General features: G+C 37.4%; 1 protein-coding gene and 2 long non-coding RNA genes across 3 annotated transcripts; 2 read left to right on the forward strand and 1 right to left on the reverse strand.

Annotated features, from left to right (window-relative positions):
• The first annotated feature begins 3,028 nt into the window (after positions 1–3,028).
• Positions 3,029–20,256, forward strand: LOC121418736 (retinol dehydrogenase 13-like). Its single transcript, XM_041612814.1, has 7 exons — positions 3,029–3,145; positions 10,560–10,678; positions 11,025–11,180; positions 11,733–11,837; positions 17,126–17,335; positions 18,472–18,679; positions 19,015–20,256. Exons 1-7 carry the CDS (start codon positions 3,051–3,053, stop codon positions 19,169–19,171), a joined length of 1,050 nt encoding a protein of 349 aa, XP_041468748.1. The 5' UTR covers positions 3,029–3,050; the 3' UTR covers positions 19,172–20,256.
• On the forward strand, positions 12,179–14,098 carry LOC121418737. The gene is made up of 2 exons (XR_005970508.1): positions 12,179–13,299; positions 13,909–14,098. It is a non-coding gene; the product is annotated as an uncharacterized LOC121418737 (long non-coding RNA).
• On the reverse strand, positions 12,606–15,986 carry LOC121418738. The gene is made up of 2 exons (XR_005970509.1): positions 15,748–15,986; positions 12,606–14,092 (listed from the first exon to the last, which is right to left on the reverse strand). It is a non-coding gene; the product is annotated as an uncharacterized LOC121418738 (long non-coding RNA).
• Positions 20,257–20,674: the final 418 nt, after the last annotated feature.

Here is a 20,674-nt window from a genome sequence, read left to right on the forward strand (position 1 = left end):
CATAAATGTTATAGATTATAATTAAAACAGATTCAAAGATAATTAATACACCACTAACTGTTACCAAATTACATCAAATAAAAATACATATATTTGAAGAACTCCAATATGAATATATACATATGAAAGTCTGTATTTTATCAATGCCCTTTACATTGGTATTAATAGACAAATAACACTGCTTCTGTGTTGGCATGAGCAATAGTTAGTGCAAATGCTAATTAATTTGTAACTAATTAAGTTCAATCCAACTGGAAGTTCCAATTGGATCCAGTTGGAAACCAATTGGTTTCAACTGGTTCCAGTTGAAAACCAGTTGTCTCCAATTGGTTTCAACTGGAACCAATTGAAACCAGTTGCCTCCAATTGGATTCAACTGGTTTTAATAGGGAAATTGGAACAACTGGAACCAATTGAAAACCAATTGAAACCAATAGCCAACTGGTTCCAGTTGCCTAATTGGTTTTAACTGGAACCAGTTGGCAACTGGTTTTCAATTGGAACCACTTGTTCCAATTTCCCTATTGAAACCAGTTGGCCAACTGGTTTCAATTGGTTTTGCTCTAATTGGTTTCAACTGGATTTTGGTCCTGGGTAGGGACGGGGGAGGGGGGGGGATATTTGAGGGAGGCTATCAAGGTTAATTCCATGCCCTGCATATAGTAGAGCCGCTTTCAATGAGAGGTGTTCAATTCCATGTTTGGGGGATTTTGTTTTAAATTATAATTAGAAACAACAATAGATCGAAGTTCGAATCTTATGAGCTCAAGGTAGTTTTGTCAACGGATAAAGTTCAAGCTCGTATTATCCATATTGGAATTGTTTGAGAGAAAAATCAAAGAAACTGGGCAAAACCGATAGGAGCAAGGAGATTTTTCTCCTTGTTAGGAGTATGCCTATACAATATGTCCCAAATATAAAACTCAGCTTAATTGGGCTCGTACTATCATTCATCTAGTCCTGGATAAAGCTATACCCCGGCCAACTTAGTCTTATTTTCTTCTTTTTTTTTTAGGTTTTCACTTCTTTTCTTTTCATTTCACATTGTATCATTTCTTTATTTTTTCTTTCTTTTCTTTAACTTTAATCTTTTCTTTTCGAATTTCTTTTAGTCATTTTTTTCTGTTCCTCTGTTTTCTTTTCTGCTTTTTTTTTTCTTTCGGTTTCCAATATATATATTTTTCTTTTCTCTGCTAATCTTCAATGCAATTTTTCTGTTTATCATTTACTTACCAGTTACAGGGGCAGCGCAATGGTTTCCAAAGTGGGGGGGCTGATCATGCTAAAAATCACAATCATATGGTCATTTTTACGTTTTTGTACACGGTTTTGGAAAAAAGTGGGGGGTGAGGGAGCCCCCCCCCCTCCCCCCGGTTCTGCGGCGTCTGAGTTGTACCTTCTTTGAGTTTTTTTTTTCTGTTTTACTCTATAGGCCTATCTATACTACATGGATGAATATTTCAATTCAATTTATTTATGGTCATTATGATAGTCAATACAACATGGTTAAAAAAGCAACAAATACATTGCTGCAACATATGCTGAATTATAAGGACACTGCTCAGTTATCTGCACTTTATACTTGCATTAGTGTAAAGCTATCTAGGTCTAGATAATGAAGAAATGATAAGAAGGCAATTTATAGATTGAAATGGCTATTATTAATCCGATTATTGTATTTATGAATATTTTAAAAAAAGTGAACAAAGATGAACATTCCAGTGATTCTAGCCTGAATTTAGCCTATTGCCTGGGGACATTCTGGCCTATAGGCCTATATATGAAGAGCTCAGTTGCAAAAGGGGTTCATTATAATTTTTTTTTGTCCCCATTGAGTAGCTCTATAAGATGATACCAAATGAAAGTTGAATTTCCCATTAAAAAGTGTACAAAAATGGCAAAGAAAAACTTTTTTTTTCAAAAGGGGTTAGATATTTCAGCTTGGTTGCAAAAGGGATTAGATTCACAAACTTTTTATGGAAAATCTAAAAAAAATATGAAGACTTTAGCCCTATACCAAGTTTTGGCATGGTAGGGTATTATAATCATGAAAATTTACTTTTGCATAAGAATATTGCATATGGGAGGATAAAAAATTAATTACTTGGAGTGGATCTTACCCTTTTTGCAACCAAACTCTTCTGAACAGCTCATTTGTCAAAAGAGCATTTTTTCATAGTAGGTTTTATTGTTTTTTGTCTAAAAACCGTTATATTTTTAGTCGCTCTGATGATACTTAAGAAAATTTTTAATTCACATTAAAAGTAGCAAAGAAAATTCACTCTTTAATCCAAAAGCTAGGGATTGGATTCATTTCAGTTTGCTTGCAAAAGGGGTTATCCCATAATTTTTTTTTAAATATATTGATAAAAACTGAATACAGGTAGATTTCTTCTATATCCAATTTCTTGTTCACCTGATGGGATAGTGCATCATGTCCTTTTAGTTTCTCATAAAAATATTGCAATATGGGAGAATTAAAAAGAGGTGATTTTTCTCGGAATGTTCCAATTAAGTGGATCTATATTTCGATCCGGGCTATATATTTGCAACCAAACTCTTTAAGAAATCGGAATTAAGAAAACAGGAAATTTAGGGGAGATGAGATGTAATGGGAAGGAATTTTTGAAATTCAGAATGTTTATCAACATAATCAAAGTTACTGATCCATTTATTAGTAAATATATAAACAATCTACTATACCGGTACGTATAGTATACATATAGTTGAAAAAATATATAAGCGTTATACTATACCCTCGATAACTTGGATAATAATAGCCTAGATTTCAGTTTTCTTAATGATTTGGCTTGCTTCTTTTGTAACTTAAATGTGTATAAAGTCTAGCTTGAAACATTAATGAATTTTAAGTATTATTGAATTAGCAATCACAATAGACCAAGATGAGAAAACAAAGGTGAAGCAATGGCAAAAGCTAATTTTAAAATATATTCGATAGAGGTGCCTGAATCATAAGTTAATATCAAGCTGATTGCGTAATCGAAAGAGTCAGAGCAAAGTCAGAGTCACAAAAGAAAAATCCAAATATTATGAACATGGATGTGTTCAATAGAATTTTTCACCCAAGATTTGTTTTACCTTTATCAACATTTGGAGCACTCGTTGGAGGTTCGTTACTTCTTAAGTGAGTATTAATGATAAATGGTATGTGTCCTCGTGGTTCGTGTGATGTCTGATGAGTGATGTGAGTGATTATTAAAGTCTAGATTTTGCCTCATAGATATGCTGCATTCTGCATCTGCTGCTGGCTGCTTCGCCCCCGGGGCCGGCCGGCCAGCGGCTCCAGCTCTGTGAGTACAGGTACAGCTAGCAGCAGTCGCATTGCCCGTGTAGTAGCGACGTATTTCCCTACCCCACCCCCAATCTATAATTGTGACGTCACCTGCCATGCTGCGGTGGATTTGACGTATATGGCTGACTGGCAGAACTTGAACTTGGACATCGCTCCTCAGAAGTCATATTTTGCCTGGTGAGTTTGTCAATCCCACCCCTATTTATATTTATAATTCTAATCATCGAGCAGTGGTGTTCATTTACTGACCCCAGCTGCTTTATTGGCGTCATGGACAAACCGTAATTTTGCAATTATTTTCGGGGACCCACATTGGGTTTTGAGTGCTTCGGTGCATCACGGCAGGTAGGCTGGGAACAGGCAGGATTGTTCGTGCGGTGGGGATTCGCGCGGGCCGGTTCTACCGAGGGCGCCCGGACTTGCCGGTAGCGGAGTTCTCTTCGGGTGGTGTTTAGAGTAAGTTTTGAAGTTTTTATTTTCAGATTCTTTTCTTTTGATTGATATTATTTTGTTTTCAATCTTATAGTTTAGAATTTAGATTTTATTCAGCCTTGGTTTTTAGTGCAATTTTATTAAGGATTGCAGTGATTTTGGTGGATTTTGTGGTGATTGTTTTGTGAGTGGGTGTGATTGTTTTTGACCGCGGATATCTCCTGTCAATTTAGGAGAGGGGAGGGGGTGACTATCGTCATCAACTTAAACATTTTGAAATATAATTTTGGAAATTAATACAGCTTTTTATAATTTTAGGTCATATTGCGGTGTCTCGAATTCACTTGGGTTAGACCGATATCGGAATCGGTGACCAAGATTTTCGGGCTTAGTCTTCACCGCAGACCTTGATCAATTATTAATTGGGATTCAAATATTAAATTCTGGTACTTTTTAGGGGTTTTACAGACTATTATTGGGTAACTTAAATTAATCGAAGTGTGTTTGCGGAGTGATTGGACTTGTGCATGTGTGTAGTCTTGGTTTTAGACTTTATTAATCATTTAATACAATTTAGGTTATTTAGATTTAGATCTGGTTAAACCGGGGAATTATTTATAGAATATTGACATTGCCTTTTTCGGAAGGAATTATCGGTGTTTCTTGCGTGACTCTGTGGCCTGGCAGTGGTTTGAATTACTTCCGATGGGTTGGGACCCAGAAGTAGTTTAGACTGGACTGAGGCCGGCATAGTTATCGTTGTTTCACTGATTATTTGTCGGTGGCTAAAGTTTTAGGTTGTGTTCCCGTCGGACGGTGTGGCCAGGAGCAACCTACTGCTGAAGTCTAGCAGTTAATCTTTGTCAGTATTTTGACTGGTGTTCTTCGGAATAATTAGATCTGGGTCTAGTTAATTTCTAATTTAGGGTGTTAGTTTTATTTATAGGCTTTTCTATTATTTTGCGGTGTGTTTTATTAAAGGTGATTGTGTGTATGCTTGGGTGAAAACTATCTGACGGAAGTTGCGCGTCGGCTAGTCTTGCAAAGCTGCGCCGTGCAATCGTTACTTAAATAAAAATAGTCTGATCAGAATAATCACGTTAAACTTACCTACGCGTTTAACAACATTTAAATCAACTGGCAAGCTGACATTAAATCAGGCCAGTGTTAGCCTTGATAAAGGCTTGATGATTTATTAACAATTGTTTTATTGATTGAATTATTACTAATAGTGTTTAACCAACACATAGCAACATTGTTGCAATTAACTGGCAAACCAAACGGTATAATCAGGCCAGTGTTAGCCTTGATTTAGGCTTGGGGATTTATAATCGGGACAATTATCAATCCGGTTTAAAATAATTATTGTTTTATCAATTATCGATTGGGATATTACTTTAATTACTTGTACAAAATATTTACAGGGCTGAACTAGTGCCTTTTGGGTATTAATATTTTACATTACAATTTGCTAGTTTAGGCCCAAGACTTGGAATATTTACTGGACATTTTCTGAGTAATAATTTTTGGAATTCAATCATAAGTTTTTGTATATCAGAAGATAACTCATTGTATGAGCCCTCTGTTTACGGCTGAGCAACCGGTAAGTTATTGTCGGGTATCCGAACCCGATTAACTCGCTAATTAAAGTTTGGAATTTTATAGATAGCAAATTAAACCTGCATAATTATCTCATTGTTTTAATAAATGAATGATAATCTTAACCAACAGTTTCTGATTGAAGTACAGGGCAGGTTAAGGATATTAAGGATTCTGTTACGAGCATACCGTGCTGGAGTTCTTAATAGACAGGAGGTGATTCAAGCATTGGTGTACCTTCTCCAACAATAGTGGTTGCTGTTAATTGATTTTCTTTGGGTAAATTCGGTTGAGTTTGCAGTGATCACTGTTTATTGATTTTCTTTGGGTAAATTCGGTGGGCTTTGCAGTAGCCCACAACATGGCTGAATCGGACCATATACCGATTAATTCGTGCTCTCTTTTGGAGATAGCGACCGTGCCCGGTATGACTACAGCGGGTCTCGCGGTCATTGCGGAAACCCGGACGCATGATGGGGTAATTACCCCAGATCTATTTGCGTCTGTGCCAATCCTGGGAAGTGTCCAGGTGGAAAGGTTTGATTTTTCCATTCCGGCTGTGCCGACCACAGCTACAAGCGGAGACACTCCGCCTCAACCAGCTGAAAGTTCAGCAGGGTTTCAAACTATCCCGGAACCTAATCCGGTGGTAGCTAATACTCCTAGTGGATCCTCCAATCAGCATGCACTTCCACTTGACTTACACTCACCTCCTGAACATACCAGAGGTGGTAGGTTATCAAGTTTCAACAGTGCCTTAGCTTGTGATGTATTACAGGCCAGCGTTAGGCAGAGCTCCTTCCTGAGACGGGACAATCCCTTTTCAGGTGACAACTTCGGATCCATGCAGAGTTCGTCAGTACCTCAGAATGAGAGGCCTGATCTTCCTCCGGTGGAAGATCTCCCCCACTATGCTAATTCGGGGCATTCACCGCCTTATCTGGATATTCGAGCGGTGCCTCCAAGTGTCCCAGTCTTTGGGCGCATGCCCCAACCAGCAAGTGCTAGAGTTCGCTCACGGGCAGGCATATTCTTTCAAGAATTGCCGAAAGACCTTTCTTTTGACGGCAATACAAGATGGGACCCATTCTTTCGGAAGTTTTCACTTCTAGCAGCAGATCAAGAATGGGATGGCCAGGAAAGCTTGGCCTATCTCTGTTGGTGCCTTGAGGGCAAAGCTCTTGCTTACTATGATAGATTGGCCGCACAGAATCCAGCTATGGATTTCACCGTTGCCATCCGGAAGATGGCTGCTCGGTTCAACTTTTCAGAACTACCTGAGTCCTCCCAATTAAAATTTATGGCTGCCAAACAGGAGGCCAATGAGTCTTTGGGGGAGTGGGTGGATCGCCTTCAAGATCTTGCGGTTCACGCATTCCCGGGTAGTCCGGAGAGTTTTCTCCAGCAGCAGCTTGTACTTCGCATGTGCCAAGGTGCATATGATCATAATGCGGGGTACCAAGCCCTGAATCACCGACCCAAGTCGGTGGAGTCGGCAGCTGAGGCAATCCGTTGGGCCCAGCATTCTCATAACGCTGTGTTTGGCCGATCAAAGCCTGCAAGAGTGGCCGCAACTCGTGCAGATAAGCGGATGGTAAATCAGGTCCATCCGATTCCTAACTGTCCGCAGAGCAATACAGGGAATGCCCTTCCAAAATCTACATGTACTGGTACAAGAACTAACCAGTTTAACCCCATTGGCATGGGGAATCTGGTCGAACGACTGGATGGGTATGAAGGCCGACTGGATGTGATCTCCAGTAGTGTGGCCAAGCTCTGCGAATCCATCAAGGCAATGAAGACGTGTCTTTCTGGAGACCATTCACTGAGGAATAAAACGCCCTCGGTTTCTTTCCTTGACCTTGAGGGAAACGATGTGGGGTCGGGAATGATGGCCGAATCTCGACCCAGGAACAGATCGGCCAATCTGGGTCTAGAATAGATCCGGCTACACCAGCAAGCGACCAACAGGGTATTGATGCTGTGGCTGAAGTATCAATATGGTGCACAAGCGCCGGCAATCCTGAAGAACATGCGCTTGCCGGCGACTTAATTGATCTCGAGACAGATCTGGGAGATTCCATAGACTTTGAGACAGATCCTGGAGACCTTCTAGATCTCCAAACAGATATGAACGATCTCATAGATCTCAATACAGATCTTGGTGATCTAATAGATCTCTCAACAGTTCTCGAATCAGTTCCACTGGATACTCTGAATCAGAGTATACAAGCCGGTGAATCTTTGGCGATTCCGACAGAAAATGAACTGGAGGCGGATCCAGAAGACATAATTGTCTGCCGCCTTAGTACCAGTTCCATGGCCTCTTTACCTATGTCATCAGGAGGCCATTCTGGAAAATCCGGAAGTGAAGACTTGGAGGAATTTCCTCTAAGCCTGCCTAATAATGTAGGGCAGGAACAAAGCTGTATGCTTAGCCCAGAAACTCCTGGGTCCGCCCCACAAAACCTGGATGCGGTTTCCCAGGATAGGCGGCTCATTAAGCATAAGAACATAGCTTTGGAGCTGTTGGGTCAAGCTGACCCCATGATACAGCTAGATTTCTGTAATCCAGGATCAGCACATACTGCTATAGCCAATATGCATTCGTCCTGCATTTCAGCAGGAGTCCCTTCTTGGAAGGGGCAGCCAGAGGCACTGCCTGACACCCGGCAGAGGAGGCTATGGGATCCTGGAATTAGCAGATTTCCCGAGACGAAATCCTTGGGAAACCCTGACATGGATCGGGGATTGCTTCGGAGATAGATTATCTCTGAGGAAAATACCCGGAAATTGTCTGGGAGACTCGGAGCAACGCTACCGGGCGTTGTGATCTGGTCATTAGGGCAACCGCCTAGATAAAGTTAGGTTTTTGGTTTTTGGCGGTCGATTAAATATTGCCCATTAGAGAATTCTCCTTTCTTTGAAGGAATGTTTAGGCGAAAATAATATTCATTCGCCAAATTCCCAATGTGTTTTGGCCATTTTTGGATACTAAATTGGTGTTGTTTTGGTGTTCAAATTTAATGTTATATGGCCTATTGGATCGTTTTGATCCACATTTGTTTTAAGTTTTTGGACCCTGTGTTCTTGGGGGAAGGTTTTTCTAAAAAAAAAAAAAAAAAATTTTTTTAGTGCTCTCCAGTGGAAATTTATGGAGGGTACAGGGAAATAGTCGCTCCAAATTGGGTGGCCGAATTTTGTCCACATTTTTCATTATTTTGGAAAATATGACCAAAATTTTTCAAAACGGGGGGCCTGTAGTAGCGACGTATTTCCCTACCCCACCCCCAATCTATAATTGTGACGTCACCTGCCATGCTGCGGCGGATTTGACGTATATGGCTGACTGGCAGAACTTGAACTTGGACATCGCTCCTCAGAAGTCATATTTTGCCTGGTGAGTTTGTCGATCCCACCCCCATTTCTATTAATTATTATAATCATCGAGCAGTGGTGTTCATTTACTGACCCCAGCTGCATTACCCGTGTCAATTCGAGATGCGAGTCGATGTGCTTGGCAAAGGCTCTTGTTTTGGCAGTGAGGATGGTCTGTCAATCTTGTATTTGATTTCCAGAAATGCCCCCACCAATAGGGGCGTTTCTGAAAATCAAAGACAAGACAATGTCTTATCTCAACCACAGACTTGTCCCCAATATGATTATGAATGACAAGCTTGTTCCACTCATTCAATGAACAAGGTTATTATAGAACCTTGTTCTCAGTTACATCTCCATGTGTGGCAAAATAATGGTGGCAATGTTTGGCTTAATTTCTCTTTTTATATGGGACAAATGCTTGATTTTCTTACACTGTCAGTTTCCATTACAGCTATTCATCATATAACTTGGCTCTTATGTAAATTTAATTCTTTAAATTATTTTTTTCTTAAATATAGAGATTGAATAATGAAAATTTTCTTGCCATATTACTTTCCACCAATAGAGGGCATACACAAAAATATGCCCAAAATTCAAGTTTTTGAGCGCTCTGGTGAATACAAAATATTCCCAAGTTACTAATGAAAAATAAATTGCAACTGTATGGAAATCAGTAATTTTGTACAGCATTGGCATACCATAGTCCTGCCGTACCTGTACTAGATTCCCCACAGGCAGGATGGTTGCAGTGAACAAGTGCCTTGTTCATTGAATGAGTGCCTGACGGTGTCACAATGCTGATAAAAAAAAGAGCAGATTTAGATTACAAATCTGACTACATCAGACTAACTTTAGTGACTGAGCTTTGTTGAAAAGTAATACTAATAATATCAATCATTTATTTTTAGCAGGGGTGGCGTCGTGGCGATCGGGGGGGGGGGGGGGCGGAGGCACAGTCCTCCCACTTTTTGAAGCACTAAAAAAGTGCCCTTTTTCATGCTAGAAACATGCCCCCTCATGAGCATATTCTGTGCCCTTTTCACTTGAGAAGAACCCATTTTATGTTAACGAGTGCCATATCAGTGCCAAATTTTACCCCCAAATACCCGCTCACAGAGATGCCAAGTTCAAAGATTAGCTATGCGTGAGATTTTCTGTGAATCTGAGTGAGATCACAGACATTTTGTACAATGTATAAGGGGATAGGCTGTGATAGTTGCGTGAGACAGAGATTTGAGGGGATGAACAAGAGTCCAAAATGCTTGAGTCTCACACATAATGCGTGAGACTTGGTAGCTCTGCGCTCACGAACTTGTCCTCTACCCCTTTCACCTTAGATGGACCCATTTTATGCCATAAGCAAGTGCCCTTTTGCCATCTTATACATGTAAGTGCCTTTTCTCATATCAGATCAGTGCGCTTTTTTACCCAAGAAAATAAAGTGCTCCTAACGAATGTGTTCTGTGCCCCTTTCACTTGAGAAGGACCTGTTTCATGTCTGAGCGAGTGCTCCCTCGCCAAAAATTCTGCATACGGCCATGTTTAAATTAAAATAGTGTCCTTCATAAAAGAAAATAAGCCCACTTTTAACTTTGCTCTGCCACCCCTGATTTTTAGATCTGGTTCAGGTTATCTTTTGTCTTGTGATTACTGTTGGAGAGGGAAAGGAAAAAGTTGCAGCTACATCTCAGTTTCCATTCGTATTATCTAGCCTTCACAATTTGCAATTAAAATCTATTTTGTGAATGAGATGATCAGTAAAAAATCAAGCTTAGCCTATTTTTGAAATGAAGCTTAGATCTAAGTGATTTTATTTTTACTTTCCCCAAACCAGAGACTATAATGGTGGTGATAAATGTCCATGCAAAGCCAGAGTTGATGGCAAAACTGTGATCATCACTGGAGCAAATTCTGGTATTGGAAAAGAGACTGCGTTGGAGTTAGCAAAGAGAGGTAAGAAATATTATGCCACTTATTTTACCCTGATAAAATCTTTTGAGACCAAAAAAAAATTTGACCTATGAGAAATGATGACTTCAACAAGTTTTGCATAATCTGGTCTATTTTTTTTCTTGGACAAATATTTTAGTGATGGAAGGTGTCTATGCAAATTTATATTCTTTTAAACTTTCAAAGTAAGTATTTTTTAAGTATGACCCTTAGATTTAAACTATTTTAAATATACATTTTAATGTGATTTTGGTAAGCATTGTGACCTTGTGAAAGATTCTCTTGGTGATAATGTGTCACACAGTGTCAACTATATTGTCTATTGTGCTGTTTTTTGCTGTTTTTCCAGGTGGCAAAATTATCCTCGCTTGCCGAGATATCCAGAAGGCAGAAAAGGCCAGAGAAGAGATTGTTGCTTCTAGCGGCAATACAGATGTGAAGGTCTTGCAGTTGGACCTTGCTTCCCTATCCTCTATAAGACACTTCGCTGATCAAATTTCATCAGGTAAGCAGTGCCCATTTTGTTGTCCTCCATGCCCTCATCCTACATAGGGTCGAAATTGATCCAATTAATATCAACAATGCACAACCAGAAATCACCAACTTGTTCTATGCCTGCGTCTTTAACTCTTTGCATGCTCAATTAATTTTGGTTGGAAAATGGAAGTGCATAGTCTGTCTACTATTATAGATGAAAATTTATGATATCAAGAGCTTTGCTCAATAGATTAAAATTTCATTGATTGCAATGCTTCTTTGAGACGGGACCCTATTTGCATATGTTGAAAATGAACAAGTAGATAGTTCTAGTTAGCCATTGCTGAACAGGCAGAAATAGATGGAAAAGGTCCCAGCCGGGGATAGGTGGATCAATGAAGTTTTAGGTGTCACAGGTGGTCATTGGAAATGCTTTCCCATTGAAAAAAATTCCCAACAGGCATGTGCCCCTTTTGCACCCCCCCCCCCCAGATCTGTGCCTACCTGAATCTGCAGCTCCGTTTCTCAATGTCTTACGTGTTTTATATTGATCTTTTTCTTTTTTATTCATAAATGTCAGATGAGAAAGGTGTTGATATTCTGATCAACAATGCTGGTGTTATGAGATGCCCTAAATGGAAAACAGAGGAAGGCTATGAGATGCAGTTTGGAGTCAATCATCTAGGCAAGACAGTTTTTGCATTTCATTTCATTTATTCACTTCCATCAATTCAATTTTTAGTGAAAGACAAATACAAAGTGAAATTATAATTTAAAAATAGAGAAGACAGAAGGGGGTATATTAATTTCCCACCTAGTACATGAAATTTATGACATGATTTTTCAGCAGAATGGAGATGTAATATTATGATATTGGTGCCATTTGAAAGCTGAGTATAACTAGAAGCTGTATTAGGGGTGATAGTATAAGCTTATATATGTATAAATGTCAGGTTTTGTATTTGAAATTAACATAAATTTGCATATCAAAATTAAATTGATGAAATTATTGAATCCCCTTATTTATATACGGGTCATTCCATGGGGTTGGGGCAAAAATTGTGACATCAGGGTCAAAAAATAGAAATGTAATAAATGAAATGTTTTATTTCTTATATGTTTCATGGGACAATCCTTCAACTAAATCCACTTACAGGCATTTCATACCACCCTGCATATTGGAGTAAACTGAGAAATAAGATTTGACAAAATACCACCGTTACATGGACATCATTTATCATCCTTACTAAGACTATGCTCTCCCACTGTCAAAATAAAGGGGTTGATCTCCATTACTCTTGATAAATATTTTGCTAACAAAATTGTTAGTCACTTTATTCCACACTTTTCAACATGGCATATATATTTTGAAAGATTTAGCATCAATAATTGGAACTTGATGCTCTGTGTGTATACCAGTGCCATGTTCTGTGTCGTTCTTTTTTCTCACCAGTCTAGAAAATTGAATTTATGATGGCATGTAGAACTAAATAGTTGAGAGAAGTCATGCCTCAACAGAATGGATTATTCTCTTTGGAAAAACTAAACTACTCTTTCTGGCATAACCTTCTATTTTTAGTGTTACCACCGTTACATGGACATCATGTCTCAGTAACAGAGGTATACTTAGAAGCAATGTTAAGTTAATGTCCATTAATGGCCATTACACACCAAATTCCACTTCATGCCTTAGAATATTTGCACAAGATCAATTGATTATACTAAAAAACATTTTTCATGTCAAATTCTTTGCAAATAAAAGCAATTTAGATTAGAGTTTAAACAAGGAAAAATGTACAAAATTATTGATAAATTTATATTTAAAATAATACTAAGGTAATCCTCAAGGTTCCACTTCCGTCTATCTCTGGAAACAAATGTTTCTGTCTAAAGGGGAAAAAACAAAAGAGTGCTAGCTTATGATCTCCAAATCTTTATTACTTTAAAATATCTCCTTCACGATATTACTTTCAAATGTACATACCTCCGTTACATGGACATCATGTCCTTGTAATGATCATATTGAATAGTATTACATGTACTTGCCATTCTTTTAGTATCAACACACTAATGCGAGTTAACTCATCTTACTCAAGTGTAGAAATACAACATCTACAGGCAAGCTTCTAAAATGCATCAATGAACAGGTAAAATGTTTTTTTTTATTCATACATGTACACGATTATAATTTTGATACCTTTGATACAATACTCGGGTGAAAAATATGTAGGAAAAGGTACTAGTTTAGTTCTTCTAAGCTACATGTATGGTTTTTCAAGACAAAACAACACAAAGTTGGCATGCAATTCATGGACAATGTATTAATACCTTACACATATAACTTGTTCAATTTGTTTACTCTAACTTATTTTACCTCAGTTACATGTACATGGTAATGTAGTTCTAAGTGACATTAATTAAAATATAATCATGTCATCACTGGAATAAATGCATTGGATAAAACAGTAAGTTCCAGCATGCCAAAAGGACAATTGTAAAGTACTTAGTGGACAAATTGAATAAAAAAAAACTTACATCTGTTGTTTGAACATAGAGTCGTGAACAAGAAAGTAAAATGTACTATTTCTACTAAGCTATTCTAATAAATGTTCAAGAATAACACTGCAAACTACAATCTTTTCCTTTGGTTAAAAACTCTATGGTAAACTTCTTACTGGCAAATGCAAAAAAAGTATTACACTGTACACTAAACCTGACAATAAGAAATAACATGCAATATTTCTCTCTGCATTCAGGTTACAAGTTTATGAACTTCAAGATGATCGGTGACCCAATGACAACTGTGTGGAAGAGGACTCTGTCAATGTCACAAAATAGATACAGGTAGAATTGTGCCTCGCCATCAGGCCAGGAGTACAGGTCACCAGATTGACACTTCATGTACTGAAGATATATAATTTTACCTTCAACAGAGGCTACCTGTAGTTATTTGAGAAAAATAGTATTTGGAAGTTTGACTATTTTTTTACACAATTCAAATTATTACATTTTAATCAACAAAACTTGCTGGATTGTTTCCACGATATTTTATATTATTATATGAAATCATTTACTCATGTACATGTCTTGACATTTTCTCATTAAAGTAAGGGGGGTTGATTACTAGGGCAATGACAAGGAATCTGATCTGTTCTTGCAAAATACACCCTCACTTTGTATTTTTTTCATAGCAATTAGAATTCATCATTTCCTAGTTCATAAATTAAATATAAAGTTATGTTTTATACAAGGTTTTTGTATTTGCTTTCTTGTGTTCTACTTTGTTTTCACAATACAATTACTTGCCCATTACCGGTACCTTTTCATAAATTATCTTTACTTTAATTTCGTTTCTCAATGGATGAATTTAATCTAATTTTATTCTGCATTATAATCTAGGGTGGTTATCTCGACAATTCCATTTAGTTTTGTATGACCATCCTATTTAATTTTCAACTATGAAGTTTAATTGTTCAAGCAATTACATAATATATTTGTTTTATTGGAATTAAATGAATTAATGGAATTCAAATGTGCAATTCACCTTCTGATACAGCAAATAAACTCTTGTGAAACAAACTCGATTGTGTCACTTTTTCTTTTCTTCGCTTGTACATGTTTTTAAAATGTCGTTATATTGCAATAAAAAATCACATTGAAAACAATCACAAAGGCTTTTGCTTTCTGATAAAACAAATACCCACCCCCTCTCCTAACAATTGAATAAATATAAATTAAAATACGATTGAAAAAAATCCTTAACTGAATATATAGAAATAAAAAAATACAATTGAAAAAACGGAGAAAGAAATGAGGGAAAAAGAATGAGTGCTGAAAAGTATACCAACATTCAACAAGATGAAAAGTTTGGGGAAGGTTAAGCCTATAGCTAAGAATTACTAGTAATTGAATTATTCCCATGCTTCATCATACACAAAGCCCATCTACTATGTGTAGGGGGGTAGTAACAGAAAAATTATTTTGCCCCTCCCCCCTCCTTTCGGGCTGGGATCAGCTGACAAGCAAAAAAAAAAAATTTTTTTTTTTTTTGGGGGGGGGGTCTGCCTCCCCCGTGGCACCGCCACTGGTTCTAAATTCTCATTTTTTTTGCAAATTCAAATTTGATCATCAGGTCTTTGATACCCATATTACCTAGAATCAGTAGGAGCCAATTTAAACAAGGAGAAATTTTGTACCAAATTTGAGATGTCACCTTCATGATCATCAGTGAAAGAGCCGTTTCTGAGTATCCATTGGCCTATTGAATCAACATATTTTTGTGTAAAAAAATCAACTAAATTACGATTGAATCATGTCAGCTACCATTCAAAACATGTTTGCACGGAATCACATTAATAAAAGCATTATTTTCTTTGGAACCATTCAGCAAATCTGGAACAAACACGGCAATGTCTCAATCACATATTTCACTTACACGAGAAGCTACATGTGGGACCGAAGTGAAAGATGATGGAAAATTAGCGAGATTTTTCAAACTTAAAAACACTTTCTGCATGGTAATACAGTTCCACATTTTAAAGATAAGGTTTAACTAGTTTCAAAATACGAGTATCGGGATAAATCTCCGTACTTACGTCGCTTTGAAAGGGAAAACATCGTGGATATCCAATCCACCGTTACAAAGACATTGCAGGAATATTCCCAATTGCAATGCTTCAAAACGCCCGCTATCATAGCTGTTCATGTGCATGTGGATTTCGGCTAACAACCCGTCCGTCTGATACAACGACGGTCTCTTCTCCGGTGTCTCCTTCTTACATACGCGATGAAATGTGATCCACCGTTACAAATTTGGCCCGGACATCGCCCAAAACATAGGTGACTCTCGATTAATTTAGATGACATTACCATAGGTTTTCAAAGCTAATCTTTTGATTAACAGTTGCTTACTGCCTGCCCTTTATTTCTGACACATAATTTTGGAAAAAATGATTTCTGATTTTTAGATATTAACCACATTACCGCCGTTACAGAAAAAATAAACGAGGACATCGCATGTAACGGTGGTATGCCGATTTGTAGGAATGATTTATGATATGAAGTCTCTTTTCATTTGCTATCCCATTACTGTTTTGTTATTAAACAAATGTTGCTTTATCAATCATGGCCATTTGAATTTGACTAAGTCTATCTTTTGATTAGATATCTTCAACTGAAAATGACCATTTTGGATGTCACACTTGGTACCCCAAAAAAGAGTCTGGACATCATCATTTAAAGTCTCACCATCAATAATATTTGCAGTTCAACATTTTTATTTCTGCATCAAGTAATTGCTTACATAACTGCCTTCCAACAAAACCACATTGCAACATCAAAACACCAAACACATTTTCAGGATAAAGCTAACAGTTCATAAGGAACACAAAAAAGTGCTGTTGCCCCAACCCCGTGGAATGACCCATATATATCACTTAAAAGGGAATTTCATGAGCAATACAAATCTGATAACTAATTAATGGTATGGGCAAAGAAAAAGTATACTTTTGTATGGATAGGGTGAATATTTTCAAAGTTATCTTTTTTATATACCGATTGTTGCGCTATCATTAGATTTGGGTGACATAACAAAGATGGGGCGAGTTCAACACACATTGCCATATTTTTGCTTCCAAATTACACCAAGAAAAAATATTTGAGTTGCAGCGGCACTCGAAAGCTCGTGAACTTGTAAGCTAGTGAACACTTTTTGCGAGAGTGATCACGAATTTCCTAGAAAGCCAGTGAACACTTTTTGCGAGAGTGATCACAAATTTCCTTGTTGACCATAGTAGATTGCGAGACAAATGAATACCCTCTAGCGATTATTTCAATCCGCAATAATGAACCTATTTAGTAAAAAATATATCCTTGGTAGTAAACAAATGGGATACATGTGAAAATAAAGGTTTGTTTGTGGAGCCATTTTTATTCTCATTGCCATTTTCTTTGTATTAATACATGTATATTTAGGTCATTTTTATCTGACAAATCTGCTACTGGATAAATTAAAGTCATCAGCACCAAGCAGAATCATCAATGTGTCTTCGGTGGCTCATAAAGTGGGCAAGATAAACTTTGATGACATCAACAGTGAGCAGCGTTACAACTCAGCAGAAGCCTACTCAAACAGCAAGCTTGCCAATGTTCTCTTTACAAGGGAGTTAAGCAAACGACTAGAAGGTAACTCACATACTCTGTCTTTGATGAAATAAATTCTGCCATATTTACTTTAGCTTTTGGCTGTGTGTGGTTTTTTTTTAATTAATCACTTTTATTTGTTATTAATTAATTCTTTTTATTTACTAGGGTTATAAATTTACTTATTCATTTATTTATTTAATTACTATTATCATTTTTTGTGGGGGGTGTCATTCAACTTCATTGCTGTATATATTCTTCACCAACATGTGTGAAAAATGCCACTTTTGCAGGTGAAGGTGCATGTCACATTTAGGATTCTTCCCTCCAAAAAGAGGGGTACTTCCATTGACGAGTGGATACCATGCGTGACCATGGGGTCTCAAAAAGCACCCTAAACACATATTTTCCATATTCTGAAAATGTACCCCTTGGCGTGTGAAACCCTACCCTTAAAAAGTATTGGCAAGTGTTCCCTGAAATGAACCCCTAAACAAGTACAGCGATATTTTATTATGTCACGGGTCCGTCGGTCGTTGGTTCTACCTCTACACGTCATTTGGTTTAATACGGCCACACCTTCCACAGCTTGTGTAAATCGGACTCTAAACACGTGTTTGGGGCAAAAAGGACATCCTTTATTAAAAAAATTAATTTTGGTTTATCATCCCCGCAAATCTGACCCTAAACACATATCCTTCCTAGCGAAATACATGCCCTTTTTTCATTATTTTAGTGTTTTTGACACCCTTATCACGTTATGTACATAACGTGCCCTATCTTGAAAAAGACATTCTTTTTTACATGTTTTTTTTTAGTTGCGCGTGGTATCTACTCATCAATGTAAGTGCCCCCCCGGTGTTTGTCACATTCCTCAATTTGTGTGTAGAATATCCGCTCAACAAATTAAAATTTCGTTTAGAAGGGCGTTATAGTGATTACATTAATGGAACAGGGTATAATAAAGTCTTGAAATCACAATACCAGAGTGGGTTCAACTTAATAATTGACTATGGATGGATGTAAAATCAGTGTTCATCTAATTCTAAACTATAGTATGCAAATAACAAAGAATAGTAATGTGTAGTCATTAACTCCTTTTTTCCAGTCATTTCTAAACATATAACTCATTACCCTGTAACATATAACTCAAACTTTTTTTTTTCTTTAACTTCTAGGCACTGGTGTAACAGCAAACGTCCTTCACCCCGGTGTAGTAAAGACCAACATTGGTAGACATACAGGCATGCACCAGTCTGGGTTTTCTATGGCTATCCTAGGCCCAATATTCTGGCTCTTTGTGAGGTCTCCGGAGCAAGGGGCACAAACATCCATCTATTGTGCAGTGGACCCGGAGCTGGAGAAAGTATCTGGACAATATTTCAGGCAAGTTTTACAGGTTTACCAACAAAGCTGGTATTTTTTCTTTGTATTTTTTTGTTTAATAATTCTGGCTTGCCAGTCTGTGAATATATACCAAAGGAAAAGAAAATCATCTAATATTGACCAATTTAACCCAGTGTCGTTATTCAAGCTTATATCTACAAACAGATGCAGAGTATTTTCCCCGAAGAGAGGTCTTGAAAATAATAATTTTCTCAACCTTAAGGAAAATGATTATATCAGAATGTTTACTGGCTATGATCTAGTAACTAGTAATGTAGCTTGAATGGCCTTCAGTTGTTAAAGCAGTCTTGTTCTTATTTCTTTTTTATTCACAGAGACTGTAAGAAGTCTGAATGCGATGCCAGTGGCAAGGACGATGAGGCTGCAGCGAAGCTGTGGGACGTCAGCTGTGAGCTCACTGGTCTTTCTCCAGAGGAAATCAGAAACACATCAGCAAAGACACAGGAAACAATCAAGGAAGCAAAGAGATGATAGCCATTTCTGCTCTTTGTGTGAAGACATTCTAAAGGAGGAAATTTTGTTACAGAGCATCTAAATTATTTTTTTGTGGAGACTGCCAGCAATTCTTATCATATGCTGATTCTTGTACAAAGAGTCAGCTGATCAATGAATTCTGAACAGAGAATGTTGATTCATTGACTTTAAAGTAAAGCTCCAAAGTTTGATCATACCATCCCAGTTTTTAAGTTTTTTTTTTTGCATAGGTGTCTTTGAAGTTGAGAATGTTTGGGTAAGGCATCGTTTGCAGACTTTTTATCTATAGAGAGCTCTTTGGGAGATATGTCCTCAAGAAAAATGTTCATGTAGAGAGCATATCAGGGAACTCCCACAGAAATGAGAATACCGGTAATGCATCAAAATAATCCATTTCATTGTATCATGCAGTAGACCTGTGTGTATGCCACCAGACTGTTGACAATGGCGATGTATGTATGTATAGTTATGGTATCAAAATTGCAAAAATCAGAGGGGAATTGCCTACTTTTCAACCCTATCATGAATGTTAATCATTTTAGGGTACTCTGAGATCAAAGGATGTTAGTTTTGAGGGACCATTTTTAATGTATGAGCATGCTGTCCATTTTGTAATGGACATCACCCCCCTCCCCCCACTTTCTCTGTCATATTCTTTGTTTCATGCATCCATCTTCAGTTTATCAATATTTCTTGTATTTGCTATGCAATCATGTTCCAGATGAATCGGGAATTTTATAAGTGACAGTGTGTGACTATTTTGTATTAAAATACAGCCTCTAATGATTTCACTGCTTTGTTTGGTCAATTATTTTCATGTAGAATAAACTCAGCCACAGTAAAAAAAATAAAAGTTTCAAACAAACAACATTTTTGATAGGTTCTGAAAAAGAAAAGTATCTTTGAAGGAGAAATTTGAAGATTCAAGCATATCATGAGGACACTTGGACCCCTCAACACAATGGTTTGCAATCAATTTCTTTTACTTGGAAAAACAATTCTGATTGGCCACTGGTCAGTCTTATGAAGAAAATTTGCATGCATGAAAGATCTTGATTTGGCTACTGCTATTTTGTGAATTGATTGCAAAACTTTAAGGGACCTGGGCAATATTTCATAAAGATTATCAGCTGCACTGACAAGTTATTCTCTTGCATTCACCATACTGAGAGATCAGAGCTTCTCAGCCAATCATAACTAAGGAATTATGCGACAAATAGCACCTGCTACTCAACTGAATCTGTGCAGTGATAATACCCTAGCTACCCAAGTGTCCACATAAAAAATGCCAAAATACAACAATTATTGTATTCATTCCTTTCGAAAATTGCAGTTCTTTGCATTTTTCTGAAATTTGAAAAGTGAAAGTTAAACCAAAGTTTGGAGTACACTGATTGTACGTATTGGTAATTATCTGCATAACGATGCCATGGCTGTGTCTAATTTCACCTCATTTGCATAACGGATAAGATGTCTTATCCGAACCCTTGGTCAGCTTCT

Source organism: Lytechinus variegatus, chromosome 7 (genome assembly GCF_018143015.1).
Source record: "Lytechinus variegatus isolate NC3 chromosome 7, Lvar_3.0, whole genome shotgun sequence".
In the NCBI taxonomy this organism is placed as follows: Eukaryota; Metazoa; Echinodermata; class Echinoidea; order Temnopleuroida; family Toxopneustidae; genus Lytechinus; species Lytechinus variegatus.